The following is a 13,824-nucleotide window of genomic DNA, read 5'->3' as shown; positions in this document are numbered from 1 at the left end:
GCTTCTCATGTGGATGAAAGCCTAGAAAATGTTTTTATTGAGTACACTATGGGAAGAAATGTAAATAATAAGCAAAGCTATTTAAACACATGTGTAAAAAGAAAACACATGTTTCCACTGCGCCCTAGGACAAATCTAAGGAAATCCATTTCTATTTGTAAAGGGCTGCGAATATAAAAAAACAATGCCTAAATATTAAGAATATTTACCAGAACAGTAAGTAATTGAAAATGTGTTGTGCTGTTTTGCTGTTTTTCAAACCACGCGAGGGCCCAGTTCTCCCCCTTCAGTCACCCAATGTCTGACTGCCCTAGTCTGAGGACCCCTCCATGTCTGCTTGTGTGACTGCAGCCCAGCTCCGCGGCCACAGCTGGTGTGCGGGACAGGAGCGAAGGCTAACACTCCATGGGAACAGCTGACAGATGTCAAAAGTGGCCGCTGCAGTGAGCAGTGTTTGTCAAGGGCCTATGCTTTCTCAGGGTTAACAGTTGTTGGATGTACAGTAATTTCTACTGTTGTTAATGTGTAAGGATGGATGGTGTTTCACGGCAAGTTTCCCCTGTCTTCTTGGGAAATGCCTGCCGCTTTATGTGGAGGAAGGGCTGGGCTCACAGGGAAAAGGGTTTCACTTGCAAAATTTATTTTAAATAGGAAAAGGCCCTGTTTTCAATGGGCTGGGAAAATAAATACAAACCAAAACAAACTGCACATATACAACTTTGCACTCATGGGGACGCCGGAGAGCAGGGCTCACAATCAGGCCTGTGTCTGAAGAGCAAAGAGAAAGCTTTCTTTGGCAGGTACCATACACTGGGCGTTGGGGAAAGGAGGGGAACATTTCTCAGACAGAGGGAAGAATAGGAAGAACTTGCTTGTTTTGGCGATTCTTGCCTTTTCTCCTCTGGTGTGAACACCCACTGATTTCCTAACATGGTGGTAATGTGCCCCACCACAGAATGCTGCGTGGGTGTGGATGAAGAGAGAGGAAGCCTGGTAATTCAGCCCTGAACATTCGCAGAAGATACCTTGGATGCCACAAAAGAATGAGCAGACGGCTCCATGCATTGGCTAAAGATGGAAGCTAAGATTTTAGAGGCGCATTCAGCTTAGAAGAAAAGCCAAAAAGAAAGCCACTGCAGACAGAAACCACAGTACCCAGGAAAATTTAATTTATTTTATGGCATTTTCCAAAGGACTGGGTTTCTTAGATGTTAAATGCAAGAACAAGGTTATACAAAATGGAATAATAGGCAGTAAAAAAAAAATTTACTGCTCTACAAACACAAAAATGTAGTGAACCTCTAATATTTAGACAATGCACTGAGGTAAGTGCTTGGAGCAGAAAGATGAGCTCTGTTTTGGGGTCTGTTTCTCCCTTTCCATCTTGTGATCAGAGAAGAGGGGATATAAAACCCAAACAAAGATATTCACATTGTAGTTCAGGCAGAACACTGCTCCTGGCTTTCACATGGTTAACTGAAAGCTTTGTTTTCATGATTAGAGGAAAGTTTTATTAAGAGAAAACAAACACATATATACACATACACACACACTCTCTCTCTCCCCCCTTAATCGGGATACTGAAGCAGTGAAGACCGCCCAGATATCAGACAGATGCATTTCCACACCGCCTCTGACACTTACTAGCTCTGTGACCTCAGGCAAGTTGCTCGCACCCTTGAGTTTGTTTCTTGTCTTCAGATCAAGGGTTAAGAATGCTGGCTAGAAGGAGCTACCCTAAGGATCTGCCATGGGTATGCAGACCTGGCACAGAGCTGGTAGCTAGCAGGCTGAAGCTCAGAAACAGGGAACTAGTAGGGGCATGGATGCTAACAGAACCTGGGATGGGGGGCTCTGGAGGCTATGTTTAGTCCCTAGATGCCACAGAGCCAGGACATAATGCAGCTAATCTTACACTGGGGTAGGATGTTGTTCTGACTTTCTGAAAACCAATTGAAAACTACTATTTAATAATTTGTAACTGGGGCACCTGGATGGCTCAGTCGGTTGAGCGTCCTACTTCGGCTCAGGTCATGATCTCACGGTCTGTGAGTTCGAGCCCCGCATCGGGCTCTGTGCTGACAGCTCAGAGCCTGGAGCCTGCTTCGGATTCTGTGCCTCCCTCTCTCTCTGCCCCTCCCCTGCTCATGCTCTGTCTCTCTCTCTGTCAATAATAAATAACATTTAAAAAAATTATAAAAAATAATTTGTAACTCATGACCAATTTCACCTCTACCTTTTGTTGAAGGGGTAAGCGATGTTGCAATGGAAGCATGCCCCAAAGCCTTGACAAATGAACATGTGACTGGTGAACAGAAACTACAATTTGTTCCTTTATTTCTTCCAATGCTTGCATTCCTCCTGAGTAACAGGCTCCGCACTGGGTGCTGAACAGCACAAGAGCCCTGGCCCTCGAAGGAAATGAAGTCTGTCTGGGAAGCAAGGAAGCAACTGGACTCGTAAGTGCTGCTACTGCTGAGGGTGGACTGAGCACATGGGAAAGGGTGGAGGCAGCTCCCAGAGAGAGGTGCACAGAATCAGATAGAGCTCCTCAGGAGGAGTGACACCCAGGCACAGGCCTGCAGGAGGAGGAGGAGATGACCCACCAATGTGGAAAGAGAAGAGAGTTGCAGGGAGAGGAGGGCAACATGTGCAAAGACGCAGAGGTAAGAGTATGATGTTCTGGGGCCTGTGAGTCAGGCTGCAGTGACAAGTTGATAAATGACCACAGAAGCTCTCCCAAGATTGCCTGGCCAAAGCCATCTGGGACCAGCGACTCCTCTCCCTCTTGGAAGAGAGGGGCTCCTCTTGAACTTGGCCTCCCATGGGTCCAGTTGTAGGTCTAGCAAAATCTATAAGCACTGGGCAGTTGGCTTGCCTAGCATTCTCCTGAATAGCCAGACCGCTTGGTGCCTGAATCTGGTACTAAAATGTTTGCCACTGTGCCAAGTGATTGCCCTATGTTCCCCAGAACGCTCTGCACAATGGTGGGGGGCCAACATGGAGAGGACACTACTGCCAGGCCTGTTCCTGGGCAGGCAGCCACCTTGGGGCATGAGAGGTAGTTGCTGAGAAGGCTAATGACCATGACAGACATGGTGTCTACAGACCATGAAAGCCCAAGAGTGGATGTGTCATCTGGTGACTGGATAGCCTAAAATCTGCAGTCAGCTAAGGCCCATGGCTGGCCAAGTCACTTGGTCCACTAGAGGGCCACAACTCAGTAGTAACCTTGGGAGGAACTCTGTCAGTGGCTCAATCCACTGACATCTTTGGCTTATTGGTTAACAGATATGTCCATAACTCCGAATAAAATGGAAAGCATACTTTAGGCCCTACTTAAACTGTATGCTATAGGCTGAACTGTATCTCTCCAAAACTTCTATGTTGAAATCCTAAACCCCAGCACCTCAGAAGGCAACTGTATTTGGATACAGAATCTTTAAAGAGGTAATTAAGCTAAAATGAGGTCATTAGAGTGGGCCTGAATCCAGTATGACTGGTGTCTATATTACATAAAAGGAAAACAGAACACAGATACAAATAAAGGGAAAATCACGTGAAGCCAAAGGGAGAAAATGGCCACATCTACAAGCCAGGGAGAGAGGCCTCAAAAGAAACCAACCCTGCTGACACCTTGATCTCAGAATTCCAGCTTCCAGAACTATGAGAAAATAAATTTGTCTAAGTCACCCAGTTGGTGGTAATTTTTTACGGGAGCCCTAGCAAATTAATACATTATATAATAGAAAAAAAGTCTAGGTCTGGTGAACAGGGGCCTGACTTGGGCTACCTTGAAGGAGAGCCACAGCCTCTTACCCAGTCCCCAGATTTGACTCAGTTCTCAGAACTGTATCTCCTTGAATAGAAAGCCAGGCATCCCTCAAGTCAGGACTATAAATCTTTCACTTGGGATGTACAGCTGTTTACTACAGTTCCTGTGCAATGAGAAAAGGGGAATAACCAGAATTTTTGAGAATGATTAGACACTGGCTCTGAGACAATGCTAATTCTTGGGGTTCCAGATCTCCATTATGATCCCCAGAGTGTGATAAGTAGAAACTTATTTCAATTAATCTCCCAGAGGGCCCAACGGGTCTGTGAAAATCTGTACTTCTCTTCTCATTTGATGAGTACATAATTGGGATAAACTTATCCTGCAACCATGTTGGACTTGGACTAAACTTGGACTCCATGTCTCATGGAGTGCTACATAGTAAGGAAAAGCCAAAAAAAAGTCTCTGGAGTTCCCTTTCCCCATCAAAACCAAAAGCAATACTAATCCCTGGAAATCAAAGAGTTCATTCTGTCAGAGTTCATTCAAGTTTTTGCACCCTGCAACTCTTACTACTAAGAAATAAGCACAAACACTTGTAGGTATGTTTGTGTTTCTTTGACCTAATTAAATGACCTGGAAGAGTGACAGCTTGAGTGACCCGTTTATTAGCAGATAAAAATTTGTGCCTGGCTAATCAATGGCTCTGCTCAACAGGATAGTATCAACCAGAAGCGAATGAATGCAATGATATAACCTCATTTGGGGTGGAGAAACAAAATCTGTCCAGTGGGCAGAATGTTCAAGAGTACACTTTGGGTCCATTTGGCCTGTAAGGAAAAATAGCCTGAAGAATGTATGTGTGTGTGTGTGTGTGTGTGTGTGTGTGTGCATGCACACACACACACACACATTCATTCACTCATTCACTGGTAAGAACTCAGAAGGACTGGTGACAAGGACATTTGGGGAAAAGCTACGTGGAGTGTGTGTGAAAGTATGTGTACCTTATGTGAATGTTCTCCAAAAGACTCCATTAAGAAGTTCTTGTAATGAGCTGGACAAAATGACCTGCACATGGATGTTGGCCAGCCTCTTACCCCAGGTGCCATTTTATCTGCTTAAAGGGCTCGTGAGCCATGTGGCGTTGGTGGCAAGGATGAATATTATGCTTGGACTCAACAACATGGACTTAACCTCACCAACATGGAGCCCTGCCAAATGCCAAATCTACCAACAGCAACAATTAACAGGAGTCTCTCTACCAACTCTCTTATTGTAAGAAGATGGCCCCATGGTCAGTGGTGGTGGGTGATTATAATGGACCTCTTTCATTACAGAGGAGACAATACTTTCACTGGAATGGACCCTTTATTTGGGATTTGGATGTGTTTTCTATGTCTGCCATGTTTTTGGCAGCCACGTCACCCACGGACTTACTGAAGGCCTCACTCACTATCACCGCCACAGTGTTTCTGACCAAGAAACTCATTTTACAAATAAGCGAGTATATTCATAAAATTCAATGGTCCTACTAAGCAACCAAGCAAGGATCAAATGCAGCTGGCCTTACAGAGTGGTAGAAGGGTCTACTGAAAATTCAGTTGTGATACAAACTGGGGTGAAGTCCTAAAAGATCTACTACATGCTGTGACCAGAAGAATAATATGTGTTCCCTTGGCAAGAATTCCTGGAACCAGGGAGTGGAAGTGGGAAGTGACCACCTCAGCAAAAGCTCGCTTTCCATCCTCATGACTGTGCTTCATTGGTATTCAAAGGAAGACTGGAACAGAGAGGATAACAATGACCCAGGCTGAGGGTTAAATGTGCCACATAACTCCAGGTTTTTTACGCCATTAGACAAACAGACCAAAAGGGGAGTAGAAACGTTGGCCCATAATGACACAACAGATGCAAGTGGATAAAACACGGGGAGTATAACGGCTCTATCTAGTGGCGCATTTCCAGTGTTAAAAGTTAATGAGAACTGTGGCAACCTCAAAAAGGCAGGACCACCGCTGGCCCAAATCCCAATGAAAGTTTGGATCACCTTGCCAGGTAAAGAATCCTGATCAGCTGAGGTACTGGCTAAGGGCCAGGGGAATATGAAATAAATGTTAAAGGAAGGCAGATACAAACACCAACTATTTATTGCAAAAGTTAGAATGGTGGCATCTTCCTATCCTGTCATCCTCGCTGTATCGTGTATATATTTATATGTTAACTAAGTTTTTTAGCTTTGTGTTTCCTTACTATTCTATGCAAGGTATGTAAACTTCTTAACTTAGTCAATAAATTAACAAATGTGAGCTGTGAATGAACATCACCCAGAAAGCCTGGGTTTGGACTAGGGCATGAGACTCTGGGTTCTCTCTGTCTGTGTGTGCCTGTCTGTCTGTCTGTCTGTCTCTCTGTCTCAGAGGAGATGCTGAGCTTACTTCCTCTGCCGTTGGGAGAACTGTGTCTTTAGGCAGAAGCCTGTTGTTTGGAAGTTTGTGGAGGAAGGAAGCCAAGAGGAAAACTTGAATGGTTATTTTGTAACTTGTGTCCACTCACCAAAACTTCTGATCATCCTCCCTGGGTTTTGGCAACTTCCCTCGTTGTAACATCCCACTTTGCCAAGGGAAGAGACAAACATTCTGCCCTTCGTGGCTTACCTGCAAGCAGGGTACAGCCATGGGACCTAGTTTCACATTGCAGTGGCTCACAAGGGGCAGCATGGTGCTGTGGCCACGTGCCCGGAAATCAATCTTCTTCAGACTGGGGTGGAGGTTGATACCCGGTCTTGACTGTAGCTGAAATGGCACATGTACCAAAGCCGTCCTCATCTCATGGCTGACGCTTTGCTGCCTGTGTGCCTTTGGAGGCCTCCCACAGGTACATCCTGTGAGCTATCTAATAATGTCTTTAATTGACTCTGCTTAAGAACGAGACCCATTCTGCTAGTCTCAAGCAGAAATGAAATTAAATAAAGGATATTAGGCAATTAAAGTTCCTGACCAAAGAAAGTTTTAAGCTGGACACTATCACAGTTTTGTTTTCGAAAGACCACTCTGGCAGCAGAGGTGTAGATGAATTGGAAGGAAAATCAGGAGGCTGTGGCAGTAATTCAAGGGCTGATTAAGAAGGCCTTGACCAAGGAAGGGACAATGGGAACAAGAGAAAAAATTAAGAAGAAAAAGGCAAACAACCCAATACAAAGATGAGCAACAGCTGTAAATATGCAGTTTAGTCAATATGTACATTAAAGTGAAAGACAAAAATCAAAGCACAGCATCTCCTTTTCTGATTTTTGGCCTGTCAAACTGGGAAAAATTAAAACACTGTAATACCTAGCACTGGCAAGGCTAAGGGGAAAACATTAATGAGACAGAATTGACAGAAATCGACAGTGAAGTCTTTTACAAAACTTTATCACAACATTAATTTTTACTGAATCTGTTGAAATGACAGGTGACTTTAAAAAGATGAAGCTATCAGCAAATGTCTGTGCTATGCTGTCTGCTGAGTTTGCCAATACTTCCTGTGGTCCTTTATATTGTAAGATTAAGGAAATGGTCTCAAAACTATTTATGCTATTTTTTTATTAAAAAAAAACAAAACTCAGAGCATGAATAATACTAAATTTTATCTGAGTAATCAGCAAAGTTACCTAGAGACTTCAGCTCAGCCAGCACTGTGTGCTGAGTATCTGTACTGTGATGAGGCACATTATTGTCACATGGATCTAGAAATAGAAAAAGGTAAGAAACTCATGCAAATGAGAGAAGTTTTCTGCTTTACACAAAAGCATAAACCACTCACATTCATCCAAACCACCAAACAGTAACGACAACTCTATTTTCAGGGAACATGAGACAAAGAACTGGATACTGAGGAGGAAATAGGCAAGGCCTTACGGTTAGTGGCTTTGAAATTGCTCTTGAAAAAGGCATTTAAGTAAGATTATGGGAACAGCTGAGAACAGGCAGTTAGATAAACGTAGAGAGATGTCTTTGGCTCTGAGGCAAGAGTAAAAGCACGTATTCAGATTCTACTTTTTTGTGGCACTGTTAATAAACAATATAAGGTGGCAGTATATCAGTGCGTGTATCCACTTCGTCCCTGCAGGTACACACAGCCTAGAGCAAGATGAACCTCTTTGTGAAAAGGAACCTTGTGGTAGACACAGATGAACAATGCTCTTTCCTTTTGGAAATTAACCAGTGAGTATGAAGTTAAACACCTATAACCAGAAACAGAGTTATCTGCTTACGCTCTAGAGTTATGCAGCAAAGTGAAGAAGAAAAGTGGTTCTGTGGGTGGCAAAGAATCGATCTTTGCCAGTGAAGGAGTGGGAGAAAGGTAAACCGATTATAACGCAGTCACAGTACAATGTGACAAATACATTAAAGGTGGTAAGTGCCAGAAGAAGACAAACTGAGGAAGACTTTGGAGAAGTAATATTTAAGTTGGGTCTTAAAGGTTAAGTAGGAGCTTTCCAGACAAAGGTAAAACCTGTAAATGTAAAGGCAGAGGGATAAGGAATGCAGGCTTGTGGGAGACAGGAAAGTGAGTAGCAGGAGGAGACAAGGCAGGATGGGGAGGTTATGGAAACCCTTGACCTTACTAGGAAGAGGAAATATATAACATGTGTGTAATTTATCATCTGTACAAGCATTTATTAAGTACCTACTGCAAAGCAGAAAATGTCCTCCAAGCTGGAGACACAATGGTAATAAAAGGGGCAGAGCCTGTCTTCAGGCGGCTTACATGTCTGTGGAGAGACAGACATTCATGGAATGGTGTTCAGGATGCTTGTGGGCCTATAACAAGGAGACCTGTCTCCAGGATAAGCTTCCTGAGGAGTGATTTTGAGCAGAGAGAAGACTGAGCACAGGGAAAGTAGAGACCAGGGCTCCAACATGGGCAGAGGCAGCAAGATGAGTAGAAGAATGGAGATTAGGAAGAAAGGAATTAAGCTGCTATGACTGGAGCAAGAAAGAAGGAAAAAGTGAGACAAGATGAGGCTGGACAGGCAGCTACTCGAAGGACCCTAGCTTGCACCCTTGGAGCCTTGGGGAAGAGGTTCACAAGACCAGACCTCTGATTTTAAGGGATAACACGAACTGAATGAAGTGTGAAGAGCAGGCGAGGCACTGGCCAGAGCAGGCGCAAGGAAGCCAGCCAGGGGGCTGCTGTGGGGGCGCAGGTATCCAGGGGAGGCGGGAGCAGGGACTGCTTGCTGGCAGCAAAGGAGGGGACTGGCTAAGGTATGAACATCACAAGATATGCTCCATTAAAGATTAACTGTTACCAGAAGTAGAAAGGAAAGGGAAGATAGTGCTTTCGCTCCAAGTTAACTTTCAGCGAGGAATACTTAACACAGCTTTTCTCCTACAGAGTGAACAATACAGCGGTGCATTATATCATCTTGCCTCCCTCTGGCACTCACTACTTATCTCAGTTACAGGGAAGCCAGTGCTCATCCCACAAGTGGCCAGTCACTGGAGGCTCCAAGAGGCAAACACAGGCTTCTCCTTGTTTGTGCTTGCGCAGTTAAATAAACCAAGTCAAAGGCAAATGACAAACTTGCAGCATATAAAACATACAAAGTATTCATATCCTTAAGGAGTATTTATAAACTAATAAAAATATGAACATTAAAATAAAAACATTATAAAGAAATTGAAGTGTGCAAACATGTATATCATCAGGATATTTGCTGTACTGCTGTTTATGACAGTGTAAACATTAGATGCAACATAAATGTCCCACCAATAAAAGAGAGTATGGATATTTAATGGAATACTATATACATTAAAAATGGTGATGTGAACCCTGCATGGCCAAAACAATTCTGAAAACCATTAAGAAAGTTGGAAGACTCCTATTTCCTAATTTCAAAATTTACTACAAAGTTATGGTAACCAAAACAGTGTGGTACTGGCATAAAGACAGACATCTAGAACAATGGAATAGAACAGAGAGCCCAGAAATAAACTCTCACATTTATTTATTTTTTTTTAAATTTTTAATGTTTATTTTTGAGAGAGACAGAGAGAGACAGAGAGACAGAACATGAGCGGGGGAGGGGCAGAGAGAGAGAGGGAGACACAGAAACCAAAGCAGGCTTCAGGCTCTGAGCTGTCAGCACAGAGTCTGACATGGGGCTCGAACTCATGAAGCGTGAGATCATAACCTGAGTTGAAGTCAAACAGTTAACCAACTGAGCCACCCAGGCACCCCTAAACTCTCACATTTATGATCAAAGATTTCCAATAAGGGTGCCACGACCACTTGATGGGGGAAAGGACAGACATTCCAACACATGGTGGTGGGACAACTGAATATCTACATGCAAAGGAATATAGTTGGACCATTTCCTTAAAATTAACTCAAAATGGATCAAAGACATAATGAAAAGGAACAAAACCTATAAAACCTATAAAGCTCTTAGAAGAAAACACAATTTTTGAAAAGCTTCATGTCACTGGATTCAGTAATGAAGCACAGGTGGCAAAATATGAGATACATAAATTGACTACATCAAAATTTAAAATATTCGCACATCAAAGGACACTATTGAGAGTGAAAAAGCAACACACAATGGGAGAAAATATTTGCAGGTCATATACCTGATAAGGAATTAATATCCAGAATACATAAAAGAACTCCTCCAACTCAAAAACAAAAAAGCAAACAACCCAATTAAAAAACAGGCCAATGACACAGACAGACATTTCCCCAAAGAAGATATGCAAATAGTCAATAAGTACATGAGAAGATGGTCAAAATCACTACCCATGAGGGAAACACAAATTGAAGCCACAATAAGATACCACTTCACAACTGCTAGGATGGCTATTATCAAAACCAGAGAAAATAAGTACCGGCAAGATTATGGAGGAACTGGGATCCATTCTTGGTGAGAATGTAAAACATAGTCACTGTGGAAAACAGGATAACAATTCCTCAAAAAAATTAAACCAATAATGACCATATAATCTGGCAAGTCCACTGTGAGGTATACAGCCAGAGACTCAGAAAGCAGGGACTCAAAGAAGTATCTGAACACAAAAGTTCATAGCAGCATTATTCACAACAACCAAATGGTAGAAATAACTCAAGTATCCTGTGACAGATGAACAAGTAAACACTATGTGTGTGTGTGTGTGTGTGTGTGTGTGTGTGTGTGTGTGTGTGAATACTATTTGGCTGTAAAAACAAAGAAAATTCTTGGGGCACCTGGGTAGCTCAGTCGGTTGAGCGTCTGACTTCGGCTTAGGTCATGATCTCACAGTCTGTGAGTTCGAGCCCCGCGTTGGGCTCTGTGCTGACGGCTCAGAGCCTGGAGCCTGCTTCAGATTCTGTGTCTCCCTCTCTCTCTGCCCCTCCCCTGCTTACACTGTCTCTGTCTCTCTCTTGAAAATAAATAAACATTAAAAACAAAGAAAATTCTGATAAATGCTATAATAGGGAGGTACTTTGAAAACATTATGCTAAGTGAAAAAGTGAGACACCAAAGGATAAATACTGTATGATTCCATTATAGGAGGTACCTCAAGTACCTAAATTCATAAAGTCAGAAAGCAGAATACTGGTTACAAGAGCCTAGGGAAGAGACTGATGGGGAGTTACTCTTTTTTTTTTTTCTTAATATGACATTTATTGTCAAATTGGTTTCCATACAACACCCAGTGCTCATCCCAAAAGGTGCCCTCCCCAATACCCATCACCCACCCTTCCCTCCCTCCCACCCGATGGGGAGTTATTCTTTAATGGGTAAAGGATTCCAGTTTGGGACGATGAAAAGTTCTGGCAATGGAAAGTGGCAGTGGCTGCACAACAACGTGAATGTACTTAATGCCATTAAACTACACACTGGAAAATGGTTACAATGGTAAATTTTATGATATGTATAGTTTACCACATTAAAACAATTTTTTTAAAAATGGTCATGTACGTGTTTTAAAGGATTTCTATATTATGTTAGGTGAAAAAAATAGGTTATAAAATTGTACAGAATGATCCCTTTTCTGTTTAAAAACAAATTTCTTAAAAATATATAAAATAAAATAAAATAAAATAAAATAAAATAAAATAAAATAAAAAACTTCTTGCCCACATGAGCCCAACAAAGACTTTGATTTTCATCTCGGGGCCAGAACAACACACAACACATGTACCCTACCAGGCTGGAAAATTGAGTATTTAGCATTTTCCACTCAGTAGTAGAGGAAGTCAGGGGAAGGGCTAGTTGAGAATCAGTACTGGCCACGCCACGTGCACGCCAGAAATGGAGGTCTGAGAACCTTCTCTGTTCCTTCTCCTTTTGTACAAGTCAGAAAATGAAACTAGCCAGGTCTGTTGGAGTACAAAGGATGCAGGCTCCTATGGCTTTTCTCAAGCTTTATCCTACTACTAAGTGAAATTCCAGAAAATGTCACCTAACACAAAATTGTTTAGACTGAAAATTCCATTCAAGGCTTTGAGTTTGGGTAAAATTAATCTGTCTGCCTACTTATCAGCTGTGCCCAGGTGAACACTGTAGTTTAAGTATGTCTACGAAGTGGGGGTGGGGGTGGGATGCTGCATTAGCATAACCTAGGGGGATGCCACATTAGCATAACATGGTTCACAGCAGTCCAGCCCTGTCCTCTGAGGATTAACACAAGGTTGACTGTACTTGTACCACAAAAGAGTGTTACGAAATGCCAACCTAAAGTGGAAAAAATTAAAAACACGGCAATGATAGGTGGAAAGAACAGTGGGCTGGGAGTGAGAAGAGCTGGATCTGGGATCAGGTTCTGCCACTTGTCACCCAAGTATGCTTTCCTTCAACAGGTCACTGAATATGGGTATCAAGCACTGGGCTAAGTAAGGCAGGGAGGGGGACAGCGTTGGGGGGGGTGGGGGAGGGATGCCAAATAAACAAGGTCATCTTGATCCTCAAAAAGATGATCTTTTATTTGGGCGAGCTCTTAATCTTGTAGACCCTCAGCTTCTTCACCTACAACTCGGACATTACCATTCTCAAAGTGTTGTTAGGAAATAGTGCAGGACAGTTCAACCTCAGTGCCCTTGATGTTTTGGGCCAGATAATGCCTTGTTGTGAGGGACTGTCTTGTGTATTGCAGGATATTTAGTGACATCCTTGGTTTCTAACTCACTAGATGCCAGTAGCTTCCTGCCAACCCCTCCGACTTCAGTGATGACAACCAAAACTGTCTGCAGACATTACCAAATGTCCCCTCCTGCAAGACTACCCCCAGTTGAGAACTTCTCAAATAGGGTGTCATATATATGAAAGCACTTAAAAAAGCATAAAACCGCAAATCAAGTCAGTATTAATGTAAATCTATTTGTAAGACTACTTGTCAAAAAAAAAAGTCCCTTAAAGTACAGTTTCCTTAGGAATGTTTTATTTTCTATTTTTATGTATTTTGCTTACCATTAAAAGCCCTCCAGGGCTTTTTGGTTAATTTTCCTTACCCAAACAAAGCATCTTCATTAGAACATATTTTTTAAATGTATCACTGTACTAACATGACAGTCAGAGTCAAACATAATTGCCATCTCTACAAAGCAGAAATTTTATCCAAAATCAAAGTACTCTGTGCCTACCTTTTAAGGTCAAGGGACTGGATCTTGTGAATTCTGTATTTGATGGCCTGTGCTGTTTACGAACTTCCAAGTACTCCTTAACTCTTGAATCAATGGTTTCTTTTAACAGTAAACAGACTTCCTAAAGCAAGTTAAAAAATGAGATATAATTCTCTCATTTAATGAAATGCAAAGAGACAACATTGTGCATATTAAAAAGTCAACACTGAACATTTCATTTCGTTTGCTTTTTTACTTAGCTGTGAAAGCTGAAAAGAATGCTATCTGTGCTCATGGGTATCACCCCAGGTTTAAGTTTGCTACTGAGGTTTGCTCAAAACCATGTTGGTTCAGTCTGTGATCTGAGAAATTCATTTAATTTCCCTCTGCTTCAGTTCCACTTTTCTAAAAGGAAGGTAAAAGCAGTGAAGTGCCCACCCTGGCCAGGCAAGACTGGATGAGGG

At 42.5% G+C, this 13,824-nt stretch overlaps 1 protein-coding gene and 1 long non-coding RNA gene across 3 annotated transcripts in view; one reads left to right on the top strand and one right to left on the bottom strand.

The window, feature by feature from the left end:
• The window catches only part of SLX4IP (SLX4 interacting protein), a 179,046-nt gene that overhangs the window by 49,134 nt on the left and 116,088 nt on the right, over window positions 1-13,824 (bottom strand). For both annotated transcript variants that reach the window (XM_049651140.1, XM_049651139.1), the window contains exon 4: window positions 13,382-13,502. In XM_049651140.1, the coding sequence (XP_049507097.1) occupies window positions 13,382-13,502 (121 nt within the window). The remainder of the gene's footprint in view (window positions 1-13,381; window positions 13,503-13,824) is intronic.
• On the top strand, window positions 1,821-9,911 carry LOC125936819 (uncharacterized). Its single transcript, XR_007462137.1, has 3 exons — window positions 1,821-2,459; window positions 7,886-8,119; window positions 9,158-9,911. It is a non-coding gene; the product is annotated as an uncharacterized LOC125936819 (long non-coding RNA).

This window comes from Panthera uncia (genome assembly GCF_023721935.1).
Source record: "Panthera uncia isolate 11264 chromosome A3 unlocalized genomic scaffold, Puncia_PCG_1.0 HiC_scaffold_11, whole genome shotgun sequence".
Classification (NCBI taxonomy): domain Eukaryota; kingdom Metazoa; phylum Chordata; class Mammalia; order Carnivora; family Felidae; genus Panthera; species Panthera uncia.
This window is presented reverse-complemented; position numbering and strand designations above follow the sequence as displayed.